At 36.7% G+C, this 8861-nt stretch overlaps 2 protein-coding genes across 3 annotated transcripts in view; one reads left to right on the top strand and one right to left on the bottom strand.

Annotated features, from left to right (window-relative positions):
* The window catches only part of ctnnal1 (catenin (cadherin-associated protein), alpha-like 1), a 62035-nt gene extending 55759 nt beyond the window's left edge, over positions 1–6276 (top strand). For both annotated transcript variants that reach the window (XM_079877844.1, XM_079877845.1), the window contains exons 16-19: positions 468–524; positions 1367–1486; positions 2156–2239; positions 4293–6276. In XM_079877844.1, coding sequence (XP_079733970.1) covers positions 468–524; positions 1367–1486; positions 2156–2239; positions 4293–4457 — 426 coding nt within the window. In that variant the 3' untranslated portion in view covers positions 4458–6276. The remainder of the gene's footprint in view (positions 1–467; positions 525–1366; positions 1487–2155; positions 2240–4292) is intronic.
* On the bottom strand, positions 6271–8861 carry abitram (actin binding transcription modulator). Its single transcript, XM_079877846.1, has 6 exons — positions 8679–8861; positions 8490–8541; positions 7979–8108; positions 7800–7876; positions 7643–7712; positions 6271–7547 (listed from the first exon to the last, which is right to left on the bottom strand). The coding sequence occupies exons 1-6, from the start codon at positions 8743–8745 to the stop codon at positions 7413–7415; spliced, it is 531 nt and encodes a 176-aa protein (XP_079733972.1). The 5' UTR covers positions 8746–8861; the 3' UTR covers positions 6271–7412.

The following is an 8861-nucleotide window of genomic DNA, read 5'->3' on the forward strand; positions in this document are numbered from 1 at the left end:
TTGAACTGCACATGTGCATTGACTGGACCAACTTAAATATAGTTAAAAAAAAAATACGTTTTTTTTTTTTTTTTCAGCATAAGAAACAACATTAATGAGATGGTTCATGTCAGATCTTGTTGCTAATTTGAAATATTTTATTTAAATGTGAGTGAGACGATTAGTTTTGTGAGATTGCAGGATTTCCCCATTTAAGTCTGGTCTTGGATGCCCTCATTAGCTGCCCGGAGGCATTGCAAATATGACCACGGAGAGAACTGACTTTCATTGAAAGTAACTTTGATAGTATTCAGTTGGTCATGTGATCTCAACAGGCCACTGAAATGACCTGAGTCTTTATCTTGTGCCAGTGTACAGTGTGAATCTTGATGCACTGATTTGTGTCATTTTAATCACTTTATTTCATAATCCAAATTGTGTAAATTTTGTGTACAATCAGGTCTTACATTATGGATTGTTTTTTTCAGGTGTTGTCAGACCAAGGTCTCCAGCTGTGCCCAATCCTCCACTCTCTCTCCACACAGGTAACACAGCCGGCGTGCACACCAGTCCTTTATGTACCAGTTTAATTAGATGCCTGTAAATAAAGGACTGTAATGACTGCCATCCATCTCATCGGGACCACAGAGACATGGCTATCAGTGTTAGTTAACCCCTGCTCGGCTGGGGCGGACAGGGGCCACACATCCATAATCACAGAGCCTGACACCTGTGGTACACCGCACGGTTTGATTAATAATCGCAAACATGCCTGACCCACAATGCATTTCCCCAGCTGCTAGCTGAGTACAGCTAATACAGATTGCTTACGTCCACTTATTTATCCATCAGTTCAAATCCAGCAATTACCTCACTTTGGCAAACCTAATGCAGTTTTGGGTGCAAGTCTCAATCAGGGCAATTAGATTGTTAAATTTGTCCTTGCCTCAGGAAGTCCTGAAAGGGTCATAGAAAGAAGGAAAAACAATGCTATATGCACAGAATACAATACACCACAATAAAAAAAGAGGAGTATAAAATATATATATATATATATATATATATATATATATAGCTCAGTTTCAAAAGTTATTTTATTTTATTGTATATGTATTATGTAAAATAAGTATATATAATATATACAAATAAAATAATAAAATTTGCATTATTTCATATATATCTTTTTTTTTTTTTTAAATTGTCCTATTCAGCCTGTCATGTTAATACTTTTGCATATTTAGAGGGCATAATAAAAAAACTTGATGTCTAATGTAAAAAAATGAGTCTCCAAGCAAAACAGCCACTGCGTTAGAATTTGTTTAGACTTCTCATCTCTCATGTGACAGTACTTTAAATGTTATGGCAATATATTGTGTCTGTTTAATAGCTGCTGGATGAAGACCGAATGCTTATTATATCTGAGACAGAGAAGCTGTCAACCGCATGTCAACAGCTTCAGGTCTGTGCCAAGACTCCGGTTCAGGGGAAGAGCGCCATCTTTCAGAAGGTAATGCAATATAACCGCAGGCCTGTGCTTGTGAATCAGTGAGTGAATGGAGCAGATGAGACACAAATAGGGATTTTGTTTGTTTGACTTGACAATTTAATCCAGTAATTCACTTTAATTTATAAATTAGAATTGGATGATTCAAATTAGATTAATTTTAATATAGGCATTTAAAGAGAACGATAAAGACACAGGTCACTGCCACGTGTGATTAGATAATAAATCTGTTTCTCTTGCAAAGACCCTGACCTTACTCTATCGTGACTCCATTTAACCCGATAAAATGGCATGCTGTCTAGGGTCATCCTTCTGTTTTGATAAAGCAAAGGTCACAGCCAAAGGCGGGTTTAAATAGGTTTATAGAAGCTATGTTTGTGTCGTGCTGTGAAAACCAAGAAAACGATCTCCGGAAAACAAGCTCAATCAGAATCTCCCAGCATGTCTCGCCCTCGCATGGTTTCCAAGCATTTTATTTAGAAAAAAACAATTATGTGTGAACCAGTCTGTTCCACAAATCACCTGTCAGATATGTATAGATTTTTGTCGCAGCAAAATGATAACTTGTCTGAAATGTGAGCCCAAACAAGCAGCCATGTTGTACTTGTTATATTTTTTTTATTTTGGGTAGTTTGGTCAGCTAATGATGCATCTGTTTCTCGTCTTGTTCAGGTCGACTCATCCATACAGAATACCAAAGGCATCTTGACTGTGGTGGTCTACTTACTGCCGATCTGTAATAAGCTCATCAGAAAGGTTGGTAGCAACATGAAGATCTGGGATTATTATTTTTTTTTTTTAAATGTATTGGTATCGGTATATATTATATATTTAATTATGTTTGCTCATTTATATATATTTTTATATTTATATTACCTTCATGTCATCTAATACAAACTTATAGTTAAAGGTATAGCGGAGGATTTTCACGAATTTTAGAAAAGAACCGCCCTCTCCACTTTTTGAAAAAATGCACATGCGCAACACTCTACCTGCTCCCGAGAGGGAACGCCTATTAAACGTATGCACGAGCTAATCATAGCTTACATTAACTTTTACTAGCAGAGATTTTAAATGAATTTCTCCAAATAGCATGCCAAACTTTACCTGTCAAGTAGAAACTTCGCGACTGAGGCATCAGTGGGAAGCCCAACCTGTGTTTTGAGCGCACGCCATCGTGTGAATCGTGTGCACGAGCACGTACGACGGCCTTACGTAAACATATCACCAGAATGATTGACACTTAGGAGGACCAATAGTTTTGATAATCCACCCGGAAAAAGAAAATCCTCTGCTATACATTTAAGCTTTAAAATGAAATAAATATTCAGAAAATATATTTTTTTAAATATATATTTACGAAAACGGCTTTTCAAACAAGAAAAAAAAAGTAGGGCAGGACTTGATTTTGTCCATTGGGAATTAATTTGACCGTTAATTTGCCCCGCACTCACACCAGTGAAGAGATATCACTGCAAGAGGGAGGGATTACGATGGCACATGAATAATAAAAAAACAAAACAATGATGTGCATGGATAAATAATTTACAATAAATACTGCATTATTCCATAAATAATAAGAACTGTTCATTTTGATTTCATGTGTGCCGCGTCATCCTCCGGGTGGTTTCTACCGCGACCACGTAACTCTATCTTGGTCACGAGCCACTTCCTCTATTTATAGTACTCAACTCCTGTAAAAGGTGTACCTTTATAGATTCAGGTAGGCGTATAATATTCTCTCTTTCAGATTATATTATCTCAGTGTCTACTCTGATCACTAACCAAGCACAACCAAGCCTACCTGGGTGGTGTGGGTTAGCCTTCCGTTCAGTGCACCACAGCTGGCTCCTCGCCCTCAGAGGACAGCCATGCCTGCTTATGCACTCCCACGGCCCACACTATTGCGACTGGTTGGCAACCATGACCGACTTTGTAAAGTCTGTCGGGATATCGTTATACAAATCTATCTTTTTCAGACAGTCATCTCATGATACCCCAAATGAATTCTCACTCTAAAGCAATGAACAGACTGAGACTATACTATCAGAGTTTGAGGGCAGTCCTCATTCTCATTTTATTATTTCTTGCATAGACAAAAGCTAAATACACCCCTCTCTGCAAGCTGGAAGTTCCATGGGCCAGATACACAATTACATTTTAAGGCTTACCCCATCTCTGTTCAGTGTATGTGTTCTTCTCTAAGAATGTCAGGCGTCTTCTCTTGATGTTGTGGTTTTGTTGCTGGCTTCCGCTCGCTTGTATGCTCTCTCTCTCTCCAAAAGATCTCTTATTATAATCACTAATGACGCATAAAATCTCTACATTTACGCACATGCTGCTCATTTCCTGCGTGCCTTAATTGTTACATTACTTGCGTCGATTGCTTTATTTACCTGCTTCAACACTTTTATGTTTGCGTTAATGGCATTTGCAATACACAAATCAGTTTTCTACCTTTCTAGACATTTTATTTATTTATGTCTTTATATTTGGCAGTCACACACAACAATGTTCTTGTCCCTCAGAACCCAAATTCACCCACACACATAATGCAACATGCATCAACTTTACAGGATGTGGTAAACCTGTAAGAAAAAGTTTGGTGTTTTTGTCACCTTATGAAAACTTCATGGCCCCTAGAGATTTTCCAAGATCTGTAATTCTCTGCGTTTTATTATATCTTTTCTTATCTAATTGTTTAGAAGAGAAGACTCCATTTCTTTTGACACATGGTGACTTAAAAAAATGTATATGATCAAATCGTAGCATGTTTGTATTTAACTTTACCTTCTACCTTTAATTCCAGTGTCAATCCGAATGCAGTTGCCTGTCTTCTCCTCAGCACTGGAGGGAGAAGCAGCTGAGCACGCCTGTCAGCGAGGAAACTCTGAACGGCAAAAGCTCCAACGGCTTTGGGGTCAAATCCCTGGAGCAGCACATGGCCAATCTAACATTCCTGGAGAGCAAATAGATCTGAAAACCTGCCTGTTCTCCCATACACAGTGTATGGCAATGCACTCGCTCACAACGTGCCATTCTTTGTGATTCTGCCCATTCGCTTTGTGGTGTACGATAGTGTTAGCGTTACCAGGCTCATTCCAGATACCAAAAGATATTGAAGAAAAACCCTTCATTGCATGTGTTGAAGTCATTATGCAACTGTTTCAAATGTAATGGCTGGTAAATAAGCTACGGTTTTAACCGAAACAATATTCAACGGCGTTTCTCGTGATCAGCCAACATTGAGGTGTACATTCTAAAAAGTTTTGATGCAAAAAAACTGCACACTGTATTTAACATAACTGCCTCATGTTCAAGTTGATGCCAAATATATCCAGTTTTAATCATCTTCCTACACTGGTCTTGCCACATGGCAGTCTGCTCAAGGCTGTAAGACACAACTTCAGTGACTTTGGATATTGCTATGAGAAATTAGCATCTTTGTGTTTTGTTTGAGAGTTTACAGCAAGGGAAGTTACTTTCCAAAGAGGCATTTCTGAAGGATGTTAATGAAAAATACCATTTCCACTTTTAGAAGACAGTTCATCCTAAAATGTTTTTTTTTTGGCACCCTCATGTCGTTCCAAACCTGTATGACTTTTATTCTGTCAAACGCAAAACAAGATACTCCGCCCGGCCAAAAAAAAAAAAAGTCACTGTTTGGATTCAAACAGGCAAATAGCTTTTCATTTCTTAAACAACCATGTAGGAAGACACATCATGGTCATATTGTCAAGATTCATCAGGCTCAAACTGTGAAAGAATGGTTGGGAGGGAGCATGAAGAATAATTTCCAGAGTCCAGACCTTAAATTCATTGAAAGTCTTTGAGATGTGCTGGAGGAAACTTTACAGAGTGCTGGACTCTTGCATTGTCAATATAAGATCTTGACCAAAAATGTATTCATCTCTTGATGGAAATAAATGTTGTGACTTGTGATGTCTGGACTCAGAGGTGCCGATTCATGTGTGAAAATGATTCTTCACACTCCCTCCCAACCATTCTTTCACAGTTTGAGCCTGATGAATCTTGACATTGTCTTCCTGGAATATGGCCTTAAAGCGTCTTCCTACATGATAGTTTAAGAAATGAAAAGCGACACACTCCATCAGTTAGGGTTAGAAGAACTGCTGGCAAACATATAACATGCTAGAAACATAATAATCACAATAATGATCCACATTTTTTTTTGGCTGGGCAGTGTATTTTGAAGTTCCAAAAAATGTTTTTATCCATATAATGAAAGTCATTGGGTCGTTATATGGACAAAAACAGTTGAAACGTATTTTAAAAATATCTTCTTTTATGTTCCACAGAAGATCATAAAGGTTTGGAATGACATGAGGGTGAGTAAATGATGACAGTGTTTTTGGCTGAACTGTCCCTTTAAGTGTACTTTCTTGTAATAGTATTGACTGCCTTGTAGGTCACTGTGATTTCTATTTTTACTTCAATCCTAACAATGTAAGTCAAGCTTTGGTACATTAACCTAAAAGGTTAGAGTGAAGAAGGTATATAAATCAATAGTTTAACTTTAGGCTGTCGTGTACTGGAGAGCAACTTTTTAGTGTGGCACAGATTAAAAGGCTCTTCAGAATTGGGTTTCCACTCACACACCAATTGTAGTTGATACTTTGCTAAAATGTTCCTCTGATTTATACTGCAGTCAGTCAAACCATAAGCTTTAGAGATGATTGTGCAGCTATGACCTCAAGTTGTGTTAGTGTTGGACCATTGAATGATTGTTAAATCCGAAAAAAATCTAAATATACGTTATTTTTCTTATAATATTAATGACTGAGTGATTTATTTATGCACAAAACATGACATCTGAGGTTTTACACATTTCTTACTAACTCAGTTTTACACTAAGGTTATCCAATTTATCTATGAAGTACTTATTCTCCTCAATTAACACATTTATTAAAGCACATACTAACTTCAAAACTATTAAAGTGTTCTCTGTTGGGTACATGTTCAGCTATGGACACAATCCTATTGAAAATACATATTTACACACAATACTGATCACAAGATTTGGTAAGTTTTCTCTTATGCTTATGGTCTCTTATGCTCAAGGCTGCATTTATTTGATAAAATATTTTAAGATATAATTTATTCCTGCGATGGAATAAATAAATTTTCAGTCACCATTACTCCAGTCTTCAGTGTCACATGATCCTTCAAAAATTGCTGTCAAGAAATATTTATTATTAACATAAGTGTTGAAAACATTTTGTAATATAATGTTTACTGTCGCTTTTGATCAATTTAATGCACCCTTGCTGAATACAAATATTACTTTTAAAATGGTAGTGTACATTTTGCTTGTGATGTACTGTATGTAAATGTGTTATCTGTATAAAGTGCAAAATCTTGTTTGGGAAAATTACAAAATGTTCACATGGCTATTTATTATTTTGAGAGCACTGGCTTTAGTTTGGGTTAATGTGTAAAATTGATTGATTAAAAACAAAACATACACACATAGCATATGAACGGTGCAATACATGAACATACAGACAGTATGAGAGCCAGTTCAATGGGAATCTGCCCAGAAGAGAGCCGTTCCTTTATTTAGCATTTGTTCAAAACTACAATGATCTCCAGCAGTTTTATAGCAACCAGAAGGAAAATAATGTCTGTGAGGATATAGGCTTGTTCCTCCTCAAATGAAAATAGTTCTTAATGAAACAAACTAAACAATAACCATGAAAATGGCATCTTTGTGCATCTCATGAATAATGGTCCAACAAAATGCAACCCAGTGAAATCCAAGACTGTTCTGGATCCAGCAGACAGGTCTTCATTCCTTCAAGTCGTCATTTTCTCAAGATGTCTTTTTGAATTTAAGTGGCACAAAGCCATGATGCCATAGACGTTATTCCTCAAAGGAGACTCAGCAGCTTCAAAGTGCAAGTTGATCTCAGCAAGGCTCTTCTTGTTGGTTTCTTTTCACGATAACCTCCTCATATTGTTCTCTGGTCAGAAGGCCCTCTGTGATGCTCTTACTCTCTTCAAATTTAGGTAATATAACCGCAATGTATCCTTCTGTGGAAGGCTGTGCCAAAAATAATGAACGCACAAGTCACACACGTGGTCTTAGGCTTTTTTTTTTTCTTTGTACTGTGAGTTATGATGTATACAGATGCTCACCTTTTCCAATAATAGATCCGGCTTGTTCATAATGGCTTCATTTACTTCTAGGAGACGTCCTCTGATACAGCTGTGAAAATATAGGTTGAATTGAGATCATTTTATGATTATAGAAACTGAATGTGATATATATCCAGTGGTGCTCTATATAACTGACCTGTATATGGTGTATTCCTGTTCATCTGTACACGTTATTCTACACAGTGGTGCAAACTCTGTCAGGAACTGACCACCCTGCAGAATAAATTGTACATAATGTATTATAATGTTCAGGAAAAGAGTAAATTAAGATATTAGTAATTAATCACAATTATCATTCAATTCAAAGGTACCCACTCGCTTTGACTTTCCAGACACTTTGTTCTTCAGACGGCTGCATCCATCACTGATCTGGTAGTTTATGTTTTTAATTTTTCGTCCATTCTGAAGGATAGGATGAGACTCTGCAAGTGTGATGACGCATATTCTGATGAGAAGAAAATGTGAATTTAGAGATAATGGACACTTAAAAAAAAAAATAGACATGTCATGCATGCATGCTGACATGGTGTCATTTCAATCCACATCTCAGATTATATATTCAGATTGTGTGCAACTGTAATTTCTGTAAAAAATAAAATGTTTATAAACCATTTCATACAGTAAACATGGTTGATTTTTTATAGATAAAGATTGAAAGGCTGGATCTGGGATTTATGTACAGATCTGAATGTACATAAAATGTATTTGTTATGAGTTTTGATATTCACATACTAAAAAGAACCCTGTAAAAGTGTAAGTAGTTGAAGAACTTCACAGTAAAGAGGGAATAAATATAGGCTAACTTATATAATATATCTAGGCCTACCTGTTGGAGTGCTGTAGAATGCAGTGATCCTCACATACTTTTCCCTTCAGATCTGCGTCAGTATTTACACCAAACACATTAATTAATCAACAAGTTTAAAAAGCATAGTGTATATATTTAAAGAAAATCACACTTCAAAATGCTAACCTGAACATGCATTAAGCTAATAATATCAATTGAACATATCACCTGTTCTATACCAGCGTGTGAAATATCGCTCGATCACTGATGGGGCTTTCTTTTCACTGTCTTCCATGTCAATATCCACCGCTTATAACAGCGATTATCTCAAAAAGAAAGAAAAACCTTTAGAGAGACAGTCTGGTCAGATCCAAACAGAGACGCTTGAAGCCGGACGACAAATTAAGCTAC

This window comes from Squalius cephalus (genome assembly GCF_949319135.1).
Source record: "Squalius cephalus genome assembly, chromosome: 8".
NCBI classification, from domain to species: Eukaryota; Metazoa; Chordata; class Actinopteri; order Cypriniformes; family Leuciscidae; genus Squalius; species Squalius cephalus.

Excerpts from the sequence above, each read along its gene's own strand:
- abitram (XM_079877846.1), bottom strand. The coding sequence starts at position 8,745 with ATGGAAGACAGTGAAAAGAAAGCCCCATCAGTGATCGAGCGATATTTC. Across the intron at positions 7,877-7,978 it reads TGTCTGGAAAGTCAAAGCGA|GGTGGTCAGTTCCTGACAGA; the intron begins GTGGGTACCTTT and ends TTTATTCTGCAG. Across the intron at positions 7,548-7,642 it reads CGGATCTATTATTGGAAAAG|CCTTCCACAGAAGGATACAT; the intron begins GTGAGCATCTGT and ends TTTTTGGCACAG.